General features: G+C 42.8%; 1 protein-coding gene across 9 annotated transcripts in view; it reads right to left on the bottom strand.

The window, feature by feature from the left end:
- NAV2 (neuron navigator 2) overlaps nucleotides 1-21,963 on the bottom strand; it is a 559,460-nt gene that overhangs the window by 46,018 nt on the left and 491,479 nt on the right. For 6 of the 9 annotated variants that reach the window (XM_081882207.1, XM_081882209.1, XM_081882202.1 and 3 more), the window contains 7 exons: nucleotides 19,217-19,355; nucleotides 14,827-15,118; nucleotides 9,177-9,879; nucleotides 7,870-8,334; nucleotides 5,658-5,723; nucleotides 4,185-4,229; nucleotides 1,277-1,437 (listed from right to left, as the gene is read on the bottom strand). In XM_081882207.1, the coding sequence (XP_081738333.1) occupies nucleotides 1,277-1,437; nucleotides 4,185-4,229; nucleotides 5,658-5,723; nucleotides 7,870-8,334; nucleotides 9,177-9,879; nucleotides 14,827-15,118; nucleotides 19,217-19,355 (1,871 nt within the window). The remainder of the gene's footprint in view (nucleotides 1-1,276; nucleotides 1,438-4,184; nucleotides 4,230-5,657; nucleotides 5,724-7,869; nucleotides 8,335-9,176; nucleotides 9,880-14,826; nucleotides 15,119-19,216; nucleotides 19,356-21,963) is intronic. The other 3 variants (XM_081882205.1, XM_081882206.1, XM_081882203.1) reach the window with 2 other exon arrangements.

The following is a 21,963-nucleotide window of genomic DNA, read 5'->3' as shown; positions in this document are numbered from 1 at the left end:
CAGGTTTTGTTCTAAGGTTAGCTATAATGCTCCTTTTTATAATGCTTCACTTCTATTGTTACTTATTGTGGCAGATCATAAAAAATCTTAATAAACTGTTGAATATTAAGTATCTATATATGCATTAAATAACCTCTATTTTTTATATCAGCAGCAATGCCATACACATCCATAGGAAAAAAATGCCTAATTTAACTACCCTTCCTACTTTTCTTCTCCTGGAATTTCCTGACAACTGGTTTTGTACTTCACTCTTTTTTCAGTGATTTACTTGGCAACCTTGACAGCAAATCTTCTTAGCATCTCAGTTACTTGGTCCCTGGACCAAATAACACTATTGTAACATGACTACACAAACAGGGCAGTAGTATCTTTTGCTAGCATTAGATGTCATCAGGCAAGAGCAATTAATGCCATATATGGAGTACCATCAGTGCGAAGATCTCCTTGGTCATGGACCATGGATAAATTGCAATTTAGTGTGATTAGGACTGTTGTGTAGCAGAATCCTTTGCTCGCAGAAGAGAAGGGAATGAACTGAATATCACCCACAAGAGATGGCAGCTACTTCCCTTCCCAAGCTCTGAAGCAGGAATGGCCATTGCTATTCAGGCCCTTTCTGCCATGTTTAGCTAAATTATAGTCTCTGTGTTTGAGATGATAGTGCTGCAGCATCAACTTTTGCCTCTTGCCTTACTGACCACCATTGTGTGGCACTCAGATGGCTGTCCAGAAGGAACTTTGGCCCTTGTTCCCCACCCCGGGAAACATCCCACGCTAATATACCCTTAAGGACATGACAAAACTGCACTCTCCTCTCTCAGATTGCTAGGCCAGTTACTGCTGGTCTTCCTAAGGCCTCCTTTGCAGATACATCTGTCCTGGATCTTAAAATCTTTGTGTTTGGCTTCTCCCATGCCTATCTCTCTGTACTTGCCTACGGACTTCCTAGCTCGACCTTTTCCCTCTGATTACGGTATACCTCATAATGTAGCCTGCCATACTGAAAGGCCTAGAGAGTTGCTAAGCATTCCATTCTCGGCGATGAAATGATATATAAAACATTACAATGATGTGGAGGAAGGGAACGGATGAATTTAAATAAAATTATTTTTTAGAAATTATTTGATTCCGAGTACTATCACCATACAGTTGTGCAGGCAGAGATCCCACTTTTGTTTGTGGTGAGGGAAAAAAATCAGTGTGCTATCTGTTACTTTGCAAAGGTAAGCATGTTAAACATGTTCCAATTATGAAAAGCAAATAGTTCACTCACCCAGTTGGGAGAAGTTAAATCTAGTTCCAGAAGGTGATGTGATGCTGGAGCCAGAGGAAAATGGAGAACTGACAACTGTATCCTGAAGTCCTCCTGCAGAGTGTGAACGCAGCCATTCTTTTGCTTCTTCTTGACTGCGAAGTTGTGATGAAGGAGTATACCTGTGCAGACAAAATAAGCTTTAGCATTTGCTCAAAAAATGTTTCGTTTACCGAAAATCCATAAGCACGTGGACAGGAAAACAGGCAGCGAGCCTGAAAGAAGTCTCCTGCCTACCAGAGGCCTTTTCTTTTCTTTTCTTTTCTTTTCTTTTCTTTTCTTTTCTTTTCTACACTGGATTGTGCCAGTAGAAGGAAGTTAAATGGGGTGGGTGGGGGAGACTTTGGGAGTCTTAAAAATGGCTTTTCTTATATTCAAGCCATGTAAATGATCAGAATTTCACTTCCAAGACAAAATGTTTTAATTTCATTTTACAAATGTTGGCTGAGTATCCAATCTCATGTGAAATGCTACTTTTCAGCACAGGACAAATATGTTGTTGGAAAGGTGGGTGAAGGATCTGTAGAAAGAGGACATAGTGAAGCAAAATGAGATGCATATAAGCATCCATGAAAAGAAATAGTGTGAATTGAGAGGAAGCTTTCACATGGCTAGAGATTAACAAAGCAATCATTTCCTGGGGCCGTCCAGCCACAGGGATAATTGGAGTGGAGAAATCACAACTGCATCCAAAGCTTCAGACTGGTGTGGCAGAGGAAATATCTCAGAGGAGTCCAGTTCCCTCTCAATGGGCTGGCTCAGGTCCCAGCAGATCTTTAGCCTGCTCTGCTTCACTTTGAAAGACCTCGTTGAAAGGCCTTGTGTTGGCTTCTGCTGATGGTAAGATTTCTGGCAGCAGCTCCCAAACAGCCAGCATTTCCTGTGGTGGCGAAGCCTCCTTGACTACAAAACCTGGCAGAATTGGTCAGAAGGACACCTTCACCTAATCATAAACCCTATCAGGGGTGTAGATGCATCCCTAAGAAAGCTACACCAAGCTTGTAAATAGGCACTTACATAAGGTGCACATAAAAGTACAAACTGTCTCCAGACAACTGGGCAAAGATGTTAGCTCTTCCCTGCTTTTCAGGCTGCTGGTTAGAGTATAGGATAGGGTTGCCATACATCCAGAATTTCCCAGACATAGCTAGAATACGGAGGTCGGAAGCAATGTCTAGGCAGAAATCACTGAAATGTCCGGATGTATGGCAACCCATGTTGGAGGTCTAGATGATGGCAAAGATTTTAAGATTTTGCAAAAAAAAAGCAAGCAAGCTCAACAGCTTTTTTTGTGTCCGGATTTTCACTTTTTGAAATATGCCAACCCTAGTATAGGACCAGGAACGGAAAGACTAGATTAAAATTTCCACTTAATCATGAGAGTCAGTGGTGAGCCACAGCCATTATTGCTCAGCCTAGCTAACCTCACATGATAGTTGTATAGGCAATGTGGGGCTTGAGTGAGGGTGGCGGGGTAACAACCTCCCCATTCAGGGAAAATAGGATATAGAGCTAATAAATTTTAAAACACACAACAGAGGTCTAGTGGTATTTGCAAGACTGGGATTACTGGTCCTTACAAAACAAAAAGGAACAAAAAACAAAAAATGGGGAGGAGGAACCCAGGTAAAGCCCATTTATATGCAAATATAAATTTTGTGCATGGCAGGTTCTGGATCACAGTGATAATCACATCCTCAGTTATTTTTTAGTCTTTGAAGTAAATGAGAATGCACAACTTTTAAGAGGGTACTGGCAACACCACTGTCTTCCTGCCATCAGCCTTGAATTTTGAGTATTGATTTCAGATACTGAAGATAAAAGTCATTCATGTGTATAGATCTTTCAGGGATTGGAGCCATAAACAGGCACACAAAGTTTAGCACAATATGCTAAAGAACAAAAGTGTAAATACCTACCTCTTTGACATTCAAATACTTTAAACTTAAAATATGTAATTCATTATTTAGCTGGAGACATTTGACAGGCACAGAAAACAATTCAGACCGACCAATCTCTCCCCACCCTCACCCCACAAATTAGCAAAATGCTTTTAGCACCTAGCTCAGTGTGACAATCAAAGCTGCTGCAAAGAACAATGTCTTTGTAGTGCAGAATAAATTGCAGCTCTAATGTAAAGCCATCATTTCCGTAATCTAAAAAAGTATTTATAATACAGTCTGAAATTGAACTGTTTTGCCAGATACTTTCCACTGAGTGAGTTCAGCGCTTTCATTTTGTTGTATTCAAGTTAATGAACCTAGTAAACCTAGTAAACATGTTTAAAGTCTACTTTCTTTACAAAAGAAACATATTCTTCTATGTAATTACTCTTAATGTCAAATCATATGTATTATATGTTTTGGAAGCAGACATTTATGGAGCACCTGATTGGTTTGATACTTTTTTGTATTTAAAGTACTAGTATAGCTCCAACTGTTGTATTGTAAAATGTGCATTTTTAATGACCTCTAAATTCCTCTTGATCTGCATTTCAGAAGTTACACTGTGAGAATAACATCAACTAGTTACTACTTTGGTCGTAAAAGCTGCAAATTATTGCTTGCAAATCAAGCTCAGTGATGGTTTGTGAGATGCGCTTTTCGAAGAGCCAGCCAGCTACTGTTGCAGTCCCTGCTCAAGCTGAGACGTTATCAGATGGAAAGAAGCATGTAGGGTAAAGGAAAGGGGGCAATGACCTGCTTCAAAGAGGCTGAGGGAAGAAGGAGGAAGAGATTGCAGCCAGGCACTGCAAAAGCTGAGACCACCACCATCACCACCAGCACTACTGACGGCCACAAGAGACACACAAAGCAAAGCTCCAAAAACCACATGGAAAACTGCTTATGCTATGTGGAAACACCAATACCTGAGTCCTTTCTTAGGCAAAGTGTTCCTATCAAGATGAGGGTCGCTGTAGAAAAGTTAAAAGAAAAGAACTTCAGAAGAAAAGAACGAAAGAGGAGGATTAAAGATCAGCTTGAAAGAGAGGAGAATTCACTATTAAAACAGCTGCACCATGGTACTGGAAAAGATAACGAGAGCCCCTGCCAAGCCGACATGCAAAAAACCTTCTTACCACGTGTGGGTTGTGTTATATACAGAACATGCACAAGGGACCATGCAAAATGAAGACTTTGGACCCTCAAACCACTGAACTGCGTGTAAGCAGCATTTTACTTTTATGTGACTTTTCATGGTCATTTGAAGATAGGGATCACACAGTGACCTTCCTGTTTCTCTTCCACAAATGTGGCTGGAAGAAGCTAGCTTTTAATATGAAGTGTGCATGCCTCAGATGAATGCATTTAGGACACAGATGGCCACAATCTTGTTTTCTGTCTCTATCTCTAACAAATGCACACCTCTGAAAATGGCGACTAGGCAAATGACCAACCAACAGGGATCTGGGTTTCCACTTTCAGGAGACCAGGGTACTACTGTGGTCCAGATCACATGTGATTGTTCCTGGCATCCTATACACAGTAGGAATGGCTACTGTTATAAATTCTCACAAGGGCCACCATTAGCCACAAACACATTTGCTTTAAATAAGGTGTGACAGGTGTGTTGATAATGCCACAGTATGAGACATTTAAAAAGCAGTTGCAACAAATGCTTTTAAAATATACTGCTTTAAACAAACTAATAATAATAATCTTGGATTCTCCAATGGCAAGACATTCAATCTAGCTGAAAAGGTTTCCCCACCTACTGAAATCTGAAATGGTACCCGTGCAGGAGACATAGAAGCGTTAGAATTAATTCTCTATCAGTTACTGGTGTCAGATGAACAAAGCACAGATGACAGCAACAGCACTTCTGACATATCTTGCTTCCTTGCATTCGTTTTTACAAGGACACACAGATACCCCTACGATCCTCCCTCTCCCACCCCACAAGCCAAAATGGGTGAGCAACTTGTAACAGGAAATAAATTTCAGCCACGCTGGAAGGGTGGGGGATAGAGGGATCAAGACAAAAAGGTGATACGGCCTGAAACGTGAGGGAAAGCAGCATGCCACCAGAATGCCGAAATGCTAGTGAGAGTTTACGCTGGCAGATAAAACTATGGAACTTTAAAGAGATTGTTCATTTTGTTCTTGGAAAAACTGCTACACGCCCCAGCTTTTCCACATGCCTCTCCCCAGAATAAACTGGGACACAGCGCTGTAAAACGGTCTCTCACTGGCATGTCTTTTGAGTGACGGTTTACACATCCCAGTGAAACACACACACTCTTCACTGAGCACAGTCTTGCACAATACACTTTTGGCTTCTCAAGTGTGAAAATGAACCTTCTCGGCTGTTTGTGCATTCTACTGCCCTGAGACAGCATTACCTGTCCTGCCTCCTGGGTAAAGTATTTCTGCAGAATTTGGGACTAGCAGCAGGGGAAGAGAGAGGGCTAGAAGAATAAAGTCCAACAAGACAAAAACAAAAAACAACAAGAAGAGAGAGGAATATTAGCACAAAAGGAAGAAAGGGAAAGAGCTTTTGTATGTTACGATGCCACAGCAAATTAGAATGTTCTAAGTGGAAAAAAGTTCTACAACGGGGTTAGATAAGCTTCAAAATTTCTTTCAACTCCTGTGGTTTTCACTGGAGAAACATTTAACGTCAGTTCCAACTTCTTTGTTTTGTGGTTTCTTATCCACACAGTAGTTGCATGAGCACCATTTTCCATAGGAATGCAAACTGACAAGGATCTTGAACAAATGGGTAAGTTGGCATGCCGCTGCAGATCCATGACCATAAAACCAAGTTGATAGGTGCCATTCCCAAACCAAAACAATCTGAGGAACTGCAGATACTAGAACCCAAGTTTTGCTTTGAGTGGTGAACCAACCATTGAAATGGATCTGGGAAAGATCTAAATACATGGGTCTACCTATTTCTGGGGTGGATATGGAGGGCAGAGAACAACTGAGAGCATTCTGATGAAAATGCTTTTATTTAGGACAACAAACCTCCCCAGCTGCCATAGCCCAAGGTGGGTAGGAATTGTATCATTCCTACATTCTGTAGAAGGCTCAGCACATCTTTTCCAAGAAAAGGTAAACGTAGTAATATAGCTACAGCAGCAGTAGTATAGCAAAAAAGCTCATACTATCATCAATTATACCAGAAAAAGTGACATATCCATTTTGTCTTTGTTTAGCTTCTGGAGCCTACCTTTTAACTTGCTCTTACTCATCAGATCAAAATTGTGGTAGTAAGTAAGATCAATGAAAATAGCTCACTTTTGCAATCAAAATAAATATAGGGTGACAAAATTAAGCTGGATTACTTAAGTCATCATAACTGTGATGGATATGTCCAGAAGGGAACAGCAGATACTAAACCTTGGGGCCAAACTACATGTGAGGTTAAGAACATCATTAAATGCATCTTTGCAGCTAATGTGCAGGTTTCTAAAAATACAAATTACACCATATTGATAATTAATGGGAACAGAGTAGATATGAAGAGGGAATTTAAGTCTTTCATCTTCTGCAATCCTAAAGAAAATCTCTCTTCTGAAGTTGGTATTTGCTTTGGGGAAAAGCTCCATGGGCATTAGTGGAATAGTTTCCTCCACATCAAATACCAGAATCACAGGAAGGATTCTTCTCAGGACTGCAGCAGAGGCTTAAATTCCATATTCTGGTCTGTCCTGTTCCAGTTAATTATTTGTTACTTAAACCAGATAATGCAATTTGCATTTATTTTAATGGCACATTAAATGTCATATGTTGTTTGGCCCCTAGTATTTCAAAGTGCTTAACATTCATTATCTCAGTAATTACCAATAGGCCAGTATTGCTGTCCACATGATAAAAAGGGAAGAATGAAGCGGATTGATAATGACTTGCCTAAGATTATCTAACAAATTTGTGGCTGAGGTGAGATTTGAACTAAATCCTTCCCAACTCACATCTCTCCCTACGTCTCGGGCACTATGCTTTTTGTTGAGTTCTTATGCCTTGATCTATGAAATTATAACCTACACTAATTTATTGGCCTAATACAGTAATGTGCTGAGATCTAAATGGCAGAACAGGATGCCCATCGAATGGATGGACATGACAAGGCATAGTGCTCTTTTCAAGTATGGTTTGACAGGAAATAAAGCATGTTCTTCATAGTTGCCACATTATGTCAAGCTGTATGCCAAGCCTCTTATTCATGGCTGTAGTTCTCACTGGTGAAATCTGACTTGTGATGATCCAGTTCATATATGAGGTGGTTTGTTATTACCCATCTGAAAATCTAGGCACTTTTCATCATACATGTTTGGGAGCCCACAGTTAACAGAGATTTTTTAAAGGATGACAGGCACAGTGATCACAGCCATCTGTTGAACTCCCTAGATTAATTCATGCTTGCACAACAATTTCTCCATCAATTCTTATTTACCTCATAGGAATGTCAAACTGAACAAAAATAAGTCATCCTGAATGACACTTGAACTCAGCGGGAATAATTCACAGTGAAACATGTCATGATTAAGCTACCGATTACATAAACCACAGTATGTAACACAAAGGTCTTCGGGGGGGGGGGAATCTCACCTCTCTGACAATGTTGTCTTTACACTGTTGGTTCTAACAAAGGGAGTCAGCGAGTCATCTTTAGAAGCTGCAATCAAGCCACTGGACGAGTTGTGGCTCAGGCCGCCTCCACTGCTGAGTGAAATATCTATGGATTCACAACTGGTGTGCAGGCTGCTAACAGACTGGTATCCAATCCCATCCTTGCTAACAGCAGAAGAACTACTGGCATTAGTGCCCCAGGTTAAGCTGTTGGAAGGAGCTGAATGAGCTGAACTGGGACTAGAAGCTAATGGAGACTGGTTCATGTCTGCATTCTTGCTATAAAGGGGACTACTACCACCACTGCTCAGTATGCCACTGCCAGGAGAATCCAGGTTCCCCTGTTGGTTCATGGTTGCATGTGGGTTGGAGATGACCACTGAATTTTTCATGCTTTCTGCAGTTGTGATGGGAGCTTGTTTACTTGGCTTTCCACCAAAAAGTCTGAAGAAGGGAAGAAAAGGAAAGAAAGTCAGGAAACATACTAAGAACCTTTGAGTTTAAACTTTTTATTCATATTTTACTTGGCTCAAACACATTTGAGAGAAATCCTTATTTGTCAGATTAACGGGATACACTAGAGATTATTTTGTTCTGATCTATACTGTGTGTAGATGGACATCCACAGAGTATAACCTGCACTCAGAATAGGCAAATTGGTGTCAGTGCACCAATGAGTGAGGCATACTAATGCTGACTTGGATCTGAATGAAGTGTGATAGCTTCCCCCTTTCCTCTATGTTCACCTCTGTCTCTAAATGCTGGATCAAATAAGGTCATTCTAGGATTTCCCTCTGCCCATGGGGGGGGGGGGGTTAAGGGGGAGGACATGGGCACCAAGCACACCTATAAAGTATATGCAATCTTGGCTAGGATCACCAGAATGACTGTTTCTAGCTATGAACAGGTCTGTAATGATGGCATTTTAGCAAACCTGGCATGCAAAACGTGTATTCTTCTTACAAAAGGAAAGGAAAATTTCATTTTCAGAAGAGGTGATCTTTTGGATTTCATCCAGAATGGCAGTGTAACAGAGGATTTATTGTGGCTAAAGTCGTTCCCAGAGAATATTCCATTCAGTGTTTCACTCTGTTTTTACTTTATACACTGCTTTTATGGCTTTATGCCATGAAGCTGTCTATACATTATTATTATCATCATCATCATCATCATCATCATCATCATCATCATTATTTCTGTTTAAAGAATGTCAAAGTCAGAATATAACCCCCCCAAAGCTTCTGAACTCCTTTCAGGCACTGCACAATTGAACAAGTTCTACATACCTGCGCAAGGTAGGGGAGGCTACATCTGGGTACTTGACTCCTTGCTGGTGAGCACTCTGGGATGCACTTGAAACCGGCTGAGATGCTGGGTTCATTTTAACAGAATTACAAGAGATTACACTTTCGTTGTCCGATGAGATCCCTTTCTCTTTATCCGTTTGGTTGACTAAACCTGGCAGAGAGCTCCCAAGGGCAACTTTGGCTGGCTCTCTCATTTTAGGAACAGGCAAGCCTGCTGACTTGCTACTTATGTTGGAATCTATGCTGCTAGTGCTAGATCTATTGCCAGCTCCGCTTCTGCTGCTGGATTTGCTGGGCCTGGGTAAACTCCGGTACTGAAGATTGCTTCGAGTACTAATGGCTAAGTAACCATCGTCCTGATTCTGCGAGCCATCAACACTAGTCTTCCGACCAGTTGACCTTCCCATAAGTCCAGATGACTTGGGGATTTTGCCCAGGGTAGCTGATCTACTAGTGATAGTTGCCCCACTAGCTGTTATTATGGTCATGCCTACAGCTGACCCACTCTGTTTTTTAAATCCAAATGCATTTGTGTTAGCAGCAGCTGTTCTAGAGTTATTTGCAGAAGGTTTCTTTGATTCATCACCACTGCTCCGTCCTGCATCTGATGGGGAACGTTTAATGTGTCCGGATTTGGGAGAAATTCTACCCTTTTCCGATACCTTGGCATCATCAGTTTTTCCTAGGAAGAAAGGAAAGTAAGTTCAAATATTGCATGGTATCAAACGCTGTGCACATTAGTATAAAGAAGTGATGAAAAAGCTTAAAACACATGAAAAACAAGAGTATGTGGAAGCATTCTAATTTTTTTAATTTCTAGAAATCAATAGCACTATGCACAGGAATGACAGGATAATATAACTGCTGTGTTTAAAAGTGAAATTTGAGCATGTGGGCCCAATGATTCAAACGAATTGAGCATGGTATCCTTAGGGCAGATGTGGCAAAACTTTGGCAAACAGGTGTTGCTGAACTACAACTCCCATTGGACCCAGCAAGTACAGCCAATGGCCAGGGATGATAGGAACGGTAATAATAATAATAATAATAATAATAATAATAATAATAATAATAATAATAATAATTTATTATTTATACCCTGCCCATCTGGCTGGGCCTCCCCAGCCACTCTGGGTGGCTTCCATAGAAACCAAAAATACACTAAAATATCATGTTAAAAACTTCCCTGAACAGGGCTGCCTTAAGATGTCTTCTGAATGTCAGGTAGTTGTTTATTGCTTTGACATCTGCTGGAAGGGCGTTCCACAGGGCGGGCGCCACTACCGAGAAGGCCCTCTGCCTGGTTCCCTGTAGCTTTGCTTCTCGCAATGAGGGAACCGCCAGAAGGCCCTCGGCGCTGGACCTCAGCGTCCGGGCAGAACGATGGGGGTGGAGACGCTCCTTCAGGTATACTGGACCGAGGCCATTTAGGGCTTTAAAGGTCAGCACCAACACTTTGAATTGTGCTCAGAAACGTACTGGGAGCCAATGTAGGTCTTTCAAGACTGGTATTATATGGTCTCGGCGGCCGCCCCCAGTCACCAGTCTAGCTGCCGCATTCTGGATTAGTTGTAGTTTCCGAGTCACCTTCAAAGGTAGCCCCACGTAGAGCGCATTGCAGTAGTCCAAGCGGGAGATAACCAGAGCATGCACCACTCTGGCGAGACAGTTCGCGGGCAGGTAGGGTCTCAGCCTGCGTACCAGGTGGTGTTGGTAGACAGCTGCCCTGGATACAGAATTGACCTGCGCCTCCATGGACAGCTGTGAGTCCAAAATGACTCCCAGGCTGCGCACCTGGTCCTTCAGGGGCACAGTTACCCCATTCAGGACCAGGGAGTCCTCGATACCTGCCCGCCTCCTGTCCCCCAAAAACAGTACTTCTGTCTTGTCAGGATTCAACCTCAATCTGTTAGCCGCCATCCATCCTCCAACCGCCTCCAGACACTCACACAGGACCTTCACCGCCTTCACTGGTTCTGATTTAAAAGAGAGGTAGAGCTGGGTATCATCCGCATACTGATTGAACGCCCAGCCCAAACCTCCCGATGATCTCTCCCAGCGGCTGCATGTAAATGTTGAAAAGCATGGGGAAGAGGACAGAACCCTGAGGCACCCCACAAGTGAGAGCCCAGGGGTCTGAACACTCATCCCCCACCACCAGTTTCTGAACACGGCCCAGGAGGAAGGAGCGGAACCACTGTATGACAGTGCCCCCAGCTCCTAGCCCCTCAAGACGGTCCAGAAGGATGTTATGGTCGATGGTATCAAACGCCGCTGAGAGATCCAGCAGAACTAGGAAACAGCTCTCACCTTTGTCCCTAGCCCGCCAGAGATCATCAACCAGTCCCATGATGAGGCCTGAATCCCGACTGGAAGGGATCCAAATGGTCCACTTCTTCCAGGCGTGCCTGGAGTTGTTCAGCAACCACTCGCTCAATCACCTTGCCCAAGAATGGAAGACTTGAGACTGGGCGATAGTTGGCCATCGTGGCCGCATCTAAAGATGGTTTTTTAAGAAGCGGTTTAATAACCGCCTCTTTCAGCAGGTCTGGGAAGGTTCCCTCACGGAGGGAAGCATTCATCACCCCGCGAAGCCCATCGCTCATTCCTTCCCGGCTAACTTTTAAAAGCCAGGATGGGCAAGGATCCAGGAGACAGGTGGTTGGTTTCACTCGTCCAAGCAGCCTGTCCACATCCTCGGAGGTACAGATTGGAATTGATCCCACTCAACTTGACTAGACAAAACTCTAGCACTCTCCCGCCCCGGCCCTGCTCCCACGGTGGAGTCTACTTCTTCCCGAATCTGAGCGATTTTATCTGCAAAAAAACTTTGCAAAATCATTGCAGGAGAACATGTGGTTCCGCTAAATTGTGAACCACCTGAAAAAGTCTCCTGCTACTGTTTTCTGCAGATGCAATAGAGGCGGTGAAGAAATTCTTCTTCGCCGTTGCTATCGCCACTTGGTAGGCTCGACGTTGAGCTCTAACCTGTGTCCGGTCAGATTCGGAATGAGTTATCCGCCACCGGCGCTCTAGCCGTCTCAACGATTGTTTCATTGCCCTCAGATCCATGGAAAACCACGGGGCTGTCCGGGCTCCATGCAATCGGAGAGGGCGCTTCGGAGCCAAACAGTCAATAGCCCTGGTTAACTCCACATTCCAGCAGGCCACCAGGGAATCAGCTGAAATGCCAACATGGGATAAAGCATCCCCTACCACTCTCTGGAAACCATTTGGATCCATTAAGTGACGGGGGCGGACCATCCGAATTGGTCCCACCTCCCTGCAGAGGGGATGGGTCGCAGAGAAGTCCAGTTGCACCAGGAAGTGATCTGACCATGGCACTTCTTTCGTTTCGCTTTTACTTAGTGTCAGATCACCAACATCCATAGAGGTAAACACCAGGTCCAAGGCATGTCCATGGCTATTGGTTGGGCCAGACTTATTCAGGGACAGCCCCATGGAGCCATGCTTTCCACGAAGTCCCGAGCGGCCCCTTGTAAGGTTGTGTCGGCATTTATGTTAAAATCCCCTAGGACGACCAAACTAGGTGTCTCCAGGAGAACATCCGCCACGACCTGAAGCAGCTCGGGCAGGGAATCCTTGGTGCAGCGGGGAGGTCGGTACACCAAAAGGAATCCTGTACTGCCCCTATTGCCCAACATCCAGAACATGCACTCGGAAAACTGGGTCTTCCCAATAGGACGCCTGGTGCAAACTAATGACTTCCTAAAAATAACTGCAACCCCCCCTCCCCGCCCACATGACCTGGGTTGCTGTGCATAAGAGAAACCTGGTGGACAAGCAGCGGCAAGGACAGGCCCATCTGCTTTATCCAACCAAGTCTCTGTTACACATGCCAGGTCAAGTCCTCCATCCATGATCAAGTCATGGATGGCAGTGGTCTTGTGAATCATTGACCTGGCATTGCACAGCAGCACCTTCAGGTCATGTGGGTATCCCTTGCTGATTCTAGTATCCATCCGGTCAGGACCAGACCTGGAGGCAGGAATAGTCCTCAGACAACGACTAAACCTGCCTCCTCTGTAATGACATGGTCTAGTCTTAGCGTAACTCCTCCTCCTACCCGTGATCACTGAGATCGGTTGTCCCAGTGCATCCCCCCCTGTGGAACATGCCCCAGCCATTTTGTGGGCTGGGGCCCACTCCCCGGCAGCCCTGACCCCTCCCCTTAAGAACAAAATAACACCTTAAACAAACAAACAAAACCAATAAAACAATACAAACAAAAAACTGTAAAAATTACAAAAACATCAAAATCAAAAAAATTCCCCAAGCCCAACCAAGCCTCACACTTACCCAAGGGCAGTGCTATTTTTCTAGAAAATGAGGTGCTGGAATTAACCATGAATACCTCCAACTGAGAGGTGCCAGAACTGAGTACCACTGAGTTCCAGGTGAAAAAAAGCCCTGCCCTAGGGTATGAAATATTGGGGCAATTGGAGGTGGTTGTGCAAGAATGAGGCAAGGCAGGGCATCAACCACAGTGGTCCCCACCAGCCACGCCCCTCCTCTCCTCTCCTCAGCCCCATATCTCCTAGTTTAAAGTTGTTTTGTTCATATTAAATTGCCAGCAGCCCTGGTACTCTCTCTCTCCCTTGCTCTGAAGGGGGGGTGCATCCTAAGTGCAAGGCATTCTGGGTGATGTGGGCCACAGAGGGCCTGTGCTGCTACTGTTTCACAGTGGTAGTTAGAAAATATTTGTTTGCACTTAGTTTAGAACAGGGGTCAGCAAACTACGGCCTGCGGGGGGTCGTTAAACTGGCCCCCGGCCCTTGCCGCCTGCTCGGTCAGTTCCTGCTTGGAGCTAAACCAGCGCGGTGTGCCAGTTTAGCTCCATGCGGGGACTGACTTCCAGGACGCAGCCACGGCTTCCTATTGGCTGCAGGAAGCTTCTGCAGCCAATAGGAAGCCGCAGAAGCCACCTCCTCCCTCGTCATGGCTCCGAAAGCCCGCGGGGAAAGAGCAGTGGGCGGGCACACATTTGCACGGGTGCGCACACTCCCATGCACGGGCGATCCGGCCCGCCGGTGGAAAAGTTTGCCGACTCCTGGTTTAGAACCTCAAAGTTACTTTAAATTAAGGGTACCTATACACCAGGCTAAAGGTGCCTACACACTCAGTTTCTCCTGCTATATTTCATTTGGAATGGCATGCAGTGTTAAGAAACGTGCAGGGACAATTAGTTATCACAGCTGGATATGATGCTTGCAAGGCGATAGGTTACATATGCAACTTAGACACATTTTCTAATTAAGTAGATTGTTATTTTAAAAAAGAACAAGCTGGTCTTAACTAAGCATTCAAAGGTGCCTTCAGATTTATTTACACTTTCAAGAAAACACACGAGTTCTACTGCTTAGCACATACATCATCCATTCAAGAGGCAAATTTCACCCCAGTTACAAGACACTATTGAGTCGACATCATTGTTGGCAGGACCTCTTCAGTTTGGCACTGGTACACAAGGGCAGAGATTTATTGCACAGTTCTCCATCAAAGACAAGCATAAATCAAAATGCAGTTGAAATCCTGACAGAGGAAATTTTCTTCTAACTGCACAAATTCTTGGCCTGCATTGTTTGTCTGTTGGCTGTGCATTCCTCACCTGTTCCAGGTGTCTTCAAAGTTCCTGAAGTGGCTGTCGTTTTTGTCCTTGGTGTGGTAATGCCAACCTGAGCTGACATGCCCCGTCTCCAGGAACCCGTCTGCGAAATGACTGTGTTCTTCCTCCCAGAATTGCTTTTATCAGATTCATCAGACACATCAGAGGGATTCCTTCTCCATTTAGACCCAGGCTCCATCTTCACACCACTGTCTGAGCCACCATCGGATTTCTTGATTTCGTCGCCAGACCACAAGGAATTCCGCTCCACTTGGGAATGCTTTTCAGCATCAGTCTGAAGAGAAAAAGGAAATCATAAACTTATAAACTTTTTCTTCCCCCAGCATGAAAAATTTAACCCTTGAAAACTTCACTAATTATTTAAAGACCTCACTAAGGACTTTTTACTTAGCTATTTTTGTCTCCTTTACATTTTTTTTTAAAAATCAATTCTAAATACAAACAATAATTAAGCTAAATCACATTTTCTGTAAATTCATTTCTAATGCATTTAAGCAAAAAAGTCACTAAATAAAAGACATAAAAACAAGATTTATAAGGTGAGAAATCAACTGATTCATCCTGAGCTTCCTCACAATATCTTTTACTGCAAGACATGAACCCACTTCAAATCTGTGTTGTGAGCTTCTTCCTTTGTTCTGCTTTCCTGTCTCCTTACTGGCAATGTGATCTGTGGAGTATGAAGAAGCAGCTTTTCGCAAGACTGAAATGTGTGCTTCCCACACACCCACAGCCTCACTCTAACTTTATCATCAACTGAGGTGAGAAATTTTCAGAAGTGGCAATGCTTCACATCTGATGACTAAATTTAAATTTGTGATTACCTAGAATCTCCTAAAAGCCCGGATTATTTATTCCTCACAATTAATTTTCTCCCCTTTTCCTCCAAACGTATGCTACAAGCTAGGACCCTTCAAGTACAATATTATTATTTTTTCTTCGTATGATGACCAAGGGAAGGGACCCTTTTCTGGGATGTATTCTTTATCTGCACTCTTTTGTTTCACTTGCACTGGCTTCACCGGCTTCACCATCCATCCGAAATGATTTGCAATTCAAATCCCACACATGGAGACTGACATCCACAAATGCCAAAATAGCAGAAAAAGCTGTGAACCTGCTACACATATGGGAACCCAAAATTGCAGGCGCTGGGGGAATCTGTGTCTTTGGGCACTCTATTTATTCCTTATCCTGCTGAGTGGGTCCTTTTATTTCCTGCCCTGTTTACATAAATAAAACATTTCAAAATGCAAAATAGGCAACATTTTTCTTCAGACATGAGGCATGATCTTACAAACTAAAGGTGACCTGGGCTCATGTTTCATGGGTAGGGGGGCATTTTTGGCCATTTTCAGATGTGGAAGAAGAGCAACTGCCACATTTTCAGAGGGGTGGAATGACAGAGGCTTCTGTTTTCCTTTTTTAAATAAAATATTTTTTAAAAATAATTCTGCCACAGCAGCTACACTCCTCCAAACAGCCTGTGAGGAGCATCCCTGTAATGTATCACCTGAAAACATGACATCATGGTGTATAATTGTTCTGAGTGCACTGGTGAGGGGAAATATTCAAGGTGACCCTCTTTTGCCCAATGAACAGCAGCCATTTCCATTCAAGGAAGAGAAGCTGCACTCACAGAAGGACTCGTTCAGTTGAGTGCAATTCTTGAAAATACAGTGGTACCTCGGGTTACATACACTTCAGGTTACAGACTCTGCTAACCCGGAAATAGTACCTCAGGTTAAGAACTTTGCTTCAGGATGAGAACAGAAATTGTGCAGTGGCGGCAAGGCAGCAGCAGGAGGCCCCATTAGCTAAAGTGGTGCTTCAGGTTAAGAACAGTTTCAGGTTAAGAACTGACCTCCGGAACGAATTAAGTACTTAACCCAAGGTACTACTGTATAATGAAAATGCTAGATGCAACCCACAGTCCCACTGATGCTAAACCTCACAGTGTAATCATACAAATTCGGCAAACTGAGTGAAGGTGCACATGCCCCGAGGTGAGGCGAGAGGCTTCCCTCCAGAAACTTAGCTTACTTCAGCAACCCTTACTCCGTTGGATTGGTTTTTATTCTGCAGGTCTTCAAACTGTTGTATTTTAATAAACATGACCTTGCCCTGACATGCTGTGGCTTGTTTCCTCTTTTGGGGTGTGGGGGCAATGGTGCTTCTGCCTTTAGCAGGCATGGGTTTGGCCCACCCACTCCTCACCTAGGAAGAGATGTGATTTGTTTTCTCCTGGGGTTAAGGGTTGCTAGCTCACCTTGGCTGGAATGCTCAGTTAGGAAGGGCAAGACTGACTGGATTCATCAATGTCATTCTTCCCCCTGCTCATCCTTAATATCCTTAACCTTTATATACCACTTAAGGAGTTCAAGGTGCTGTACATGGTTCCCCTTCTTCCCTTTTCATCTTCACAAAAATCCCTGTGAGGTATGTTAAGCTGAGAGTCAGTGGCTGCTCCAGTGAGCTTCACGGCTGAGTGAGGATTCGAACCCTGGTCTCCCGGGTCATAGTTCAATGCTCTAACCATTACACCACACTAGCTCTCCTTTATCTTCATGGTGTGTGGCCTCCTGCCCTCTTTTTCACAGCCTGGGCTTGTGCTAGCTGCTTTTCTTAAGGAACTGCATAGGAATTTTGTGGGGAGCCCCTGATTGGCATCTGGGACTCCTCTTCTTATTGCTACATTTCCTCAACTTGCCATGTATCAATTCTTCTGGGGTGTGGGGGCAACTAGGTACCACCAATTTAAAACACACATGAAAACTCTTGATGCACAACTAGAGGCAAAACTCTTTAACGCAGCCACAGCTATGCACTTCATGGCAACAGAACAAAGAGTAACACTTCATGGCAACTGCACTGTTATATTAAAAACTGCTATTAAAATATTTTCAAATTTCAATTAAAAGAAAAGAAAAGAAGGAAGTGAAATAATAGCTGCACAGAAATATTCACGAAACAGCAACGGTTAGAAAGCATGGACAAATTGCCTTTGACTTGTGAAAACCCCTAAATTATTGCATTCTTCAAAGAAGTTTTAGATGTAATCAGGTTGTATCCACTTTGGAAAGCAAAAGAGAATGCAAATTCTTACAGCTTATCTTGGGGACAGAAAACTTCCAAATTGCATACTGATGCAAAATTCTTTACTGTTTTTGGATCTGTTGGATCTGTTGGCTAGGAACACTGGAAGCTCCTAGAATGCCACCTACAGACATTAAATATAAATTTCTTGTGAAAAGCTGCCAAAAGACTGGATAGCTAGTAACAACATGCAACCTTGGAAAATAATAGTGCATTTCATTAAGTAGACACGTTTACATTTCTGCTGAAACTGTAATCATCTTTACACTTTTATATGAACTAAATTAAAAATCTATTCCTTAATTAATAGTAGATTATACAGTTTCAGTGTCAAAGAAAGAAAAAGAACTATTTGTTAGATGTGTGTGGTCTTACTCTTTTTTCAAGTTCAGCACCTAATTGTTACATTTCTATGGAAGCTGAAAAGCCACCGATCCTCAGCACAGACAAAGGTTGCTGTGTCTTTCAACTCTCAGTGCTGGGACACTGCCTTGAGACAGACTGCAATAGGTGAAGTGTGTTTTTATTTAAAAATAGTTGGCCTTGTATGTAACCTCTGTTTGTGACAACGTGAGAAAAGGATGTCTGTGTATATTTCACACTTGGTATGTATGAGTGAAGTCTCCATGAAAAGAAAAGAAAAGTTTCTAATCTTGAATATGGACCTTTGGCATGTTCAGTTGTATATGTGTAGATAACACATGGGTTTGGGGGGCAGAGGTAGGCAGAATGGTCTAGTGTTACTCCGCCCCCCCCCCATATGTTTGGTCAACAATCAATACTCTCTTGACCACACAGTTTAAGGCAATTCTTTCATTCATCCAGACCAATGTAAGATCATTCAGAGAAAGGAAGAATCTGCATACCAAATATTACTGAAAGCCACCTACTGTAGCGCAACATGGGCAACATATAAAATAAGCAAACATATAAAATAGTGTATCAATTTTAAAAAGCACATGACAATCACCAAAACATATAGGGGCATCAACAATTCATTATTCTAGCCTGGTTGTGTCTCTGCTCTGATCTCTAGGAGCAGTCAGGAAACATCAGAATCTGGAAACCGATCTATGTTTTCTTAGAAGCAGGTCCCACTGTATGGAATGGGGTATACCCTTTAGGACGGCAGCCTTGAAATCCAGAAGCTTCAAATGAAATAAGTCCTTAATTCTCTTTTGGTAAATCAACAATATACACAGGCTCATGAGGCACTGAAGGTAATGAATACCTCCAACACTATTAAAACATGTCTGCTATAGAAAGGAAACCTTACCTGGGAATCTATATTTTTACGAGAGGATGCAGGTGTGTTGGCATAGGAACTGATGGAGGAGCTTGTGTTAATGTCATCGGTGCTGAGGTTATCTATGGTGTCACTGATCCCACTGCTGACAGAACTGCTGTCATCCCAGCTGAGGGGAGGAAAAAAGCCACAAAAACTTCATAACTCAAACAAACAATAGCCACAGCTACACCAAGAAGCCAGGTGACACACAAGGGAGCTTTAAAACATCTCAGGGTCTCACAGCAATTATTGATTTAGGCCTCTAGAAACAGTTTCAAACAGAATCAAATGTTAATTCAGGCAACTTCCCTAAGTGCTTTTTTTTTAAAGAACGCTGACGTTATTGCTGTTGTAGCTTTCTTACTTTTACACAACACAAAATCATGCTATCAGATTTTTACGCAGAAAGTAAGAGAAAAGATGGCAATTTTGAGGAAGGTGGGCAATGAGCTTCATTCTGGATTTTTGCTAAAGTGAAATGAACCACTTGGAGCTTGGTATTTCTCTACAATGTTCTGGCACAGACTTACTTCTATTACCTACCAGTTATTTTATCATTTTTCAGAGTGATTTACAGTGGTTTGTCTGTTGGGAATCCTGTGAGGCAGACGATTACTAGTTACAAGTTACAGAAGGGGCAAAGAGCTAGGGGCTTGCTCCTGACCACACAACTGAGGTGGACCAATGGCCTGACTCTGTGTGAGGCCACGGCCTATATAGCACTCAGGAAGAGCTTCTGGAAAGAGTAACACATGAAGCAAATCTTTACCGGTTCAAAGACAAATGTGATCTCATACAGAAGGCCTCTCTGTGCAAGCCACCGGGTGCTCTTATTAAGTGTACCTGACAGGATGATATGCCCTTTCATCAACCTCTCAAGAGCTAGATATGCAGTATCACTTCTAAACTCAGTTGGGGTTGGCGGGGGGAAGGCGGAGATGAAGCAGAAATTCATTCAGGAGCTGCCAGCTGGATTCAGTTTCTAAAGTTACACCATGCGCAAAAACAAAGACTTACTATGTAAGACTTGCCTCTTCAAGCAAGAGACAATAGTGTGTTTTTTAAATCCTCCGAGCATGGAATGCAACATAGAATAAAAGCACATATGCAAAAGTTGTAACTGATAACACATGAACTGATTTAAATATGAACTACTAGTGGAGAGATTTGTAAACAGGAATATAATATTTTAAAAGTCTTCAGAAAAGGCCCTAGAGAATTATTAGGCAGTGGCCCAGCTGTTTGCAATATGTTTTGGGACATATCGCGTAAAGGACAGCTGGGATAGGCACACTCTAAACTCATACCCCTGGGGTTAAGTTTCACCAATTTCAATGGAAGTTGTTCCAGACTAAGGTCTGGTTCTGATACTGTATCTTTTATCTCCAAATCATAGCTTGGAAATGGGGCATGAGCTGCTGTCTTGCAGACTCCTCATTGCTCTCAGAAAAATGCCCCCCTACCTTCCAGTTTGCTTTAGCCACTCTTCCAACATGTTATTTCAGTTCTGGTTCACAGTGAATGCAAAAACTGGGCCCCTGATTAGCCTCAATCGTGTTTATTTTTGTTATTAACCTTGCATTGAGTTAAACTGTGTCAGTCAGCAATAAATAATAGGATCACTATCACCTGACACAGACACACAATTTGGAGAGGGAGAGAGATTAACAACTAACCATAGTTAAAACCATCAGTGAATTCTGCATGCAAGGGGGGGAAAGAGTGGAGGAAAAGGACTCTACTTCCATGGTTCACATCCTTAATCATGGTGAAAGAACTGGCAGTGTTCTTTACTTTTTACTTAGATAGCAGCCAATTAACATATTAGCTGCTGCAGAACTGGAGAAAGGTATAAACATAGTACACAGTAGTTGCTTCATAATATTTCTGTGTTATTACACCATTAATATTCCTTTCCTTCCAGCAAACATAGTCTTCCTAATGAACTGCAAACAGAATATAATCTAACCAATAGAAGAGCAAGCTCATGAAAATTATGGACAGCAAAATGTTTGATAGATCTAAGAATGCACGCAAGCACTCTTCTCCTCAGTAGAAACCAACTCCAGAATGTAGCTTTATACCAATTTTAAACCACTTCATTACACATATTGTTTTAAAATGTTGCCCTTGCTTCAGTTTCTCAGTGGTTGCATTCAAACGCAAATGGAAAGGAAGGGAAATGTAAGAGCCCTCCTAATTACAGCACTCTATGCTCGGTGAACAATGATAAGATCTTTGTAATTTAGCTGGGCAATCAATAACTTCTGATGCCAACAAAAGTCCACTCAGCCATAACTTGAGACCCTGTCTTATTTCCTTTTAGTCACTTGATCAATCAAATGAAATCTACTTTCAATGCTGGAAAATTATGTGAGTGCTGAGAGACATAGTCATTTTCCTTCCTGTTGTGGAAAGCCATTTTAAAACTGAAAATAAAGCTGAAATTCAATCAGACAGGTAAGACATTACAATTTGAAAGAGAAGAAATGAAGCCTCATAAGATGACTGAGGTAAGTCCTCATATAGGACTGAACTTGTTTAAGAACACAAATTGTACTCCAGCCTACAATTAAATAAAAATTGCAGGTGCCAAGTGAAGAATGAAGGATTCTGACAAATAGCACGGACTCAATCCCAGAAGGGAGGGGAGATTTTTCTAAATATCCAAATCTTAACCAAAACTCTTTAAGACCTCAAATATTAACCAAGAATCTGTTCTGTTTCAGCCAAAA

This window comes from Podarcis erhardii, assembly GCF_964252035.2.
Source record: "Podarcis erhardii genome assembly, chromosome: 1".
Lineage (NCBI taxonomy): Eukaryota > Metazoa > Chordata > Lepidosauria > Squamata > Lacertidae > Podarcis > Podarcis erhardii.
The sequence above is the reverse complement of the archived record's forward strand: the minus strand, read 5'-3'. Positions and strand labels throughout refer to the sequence as shown.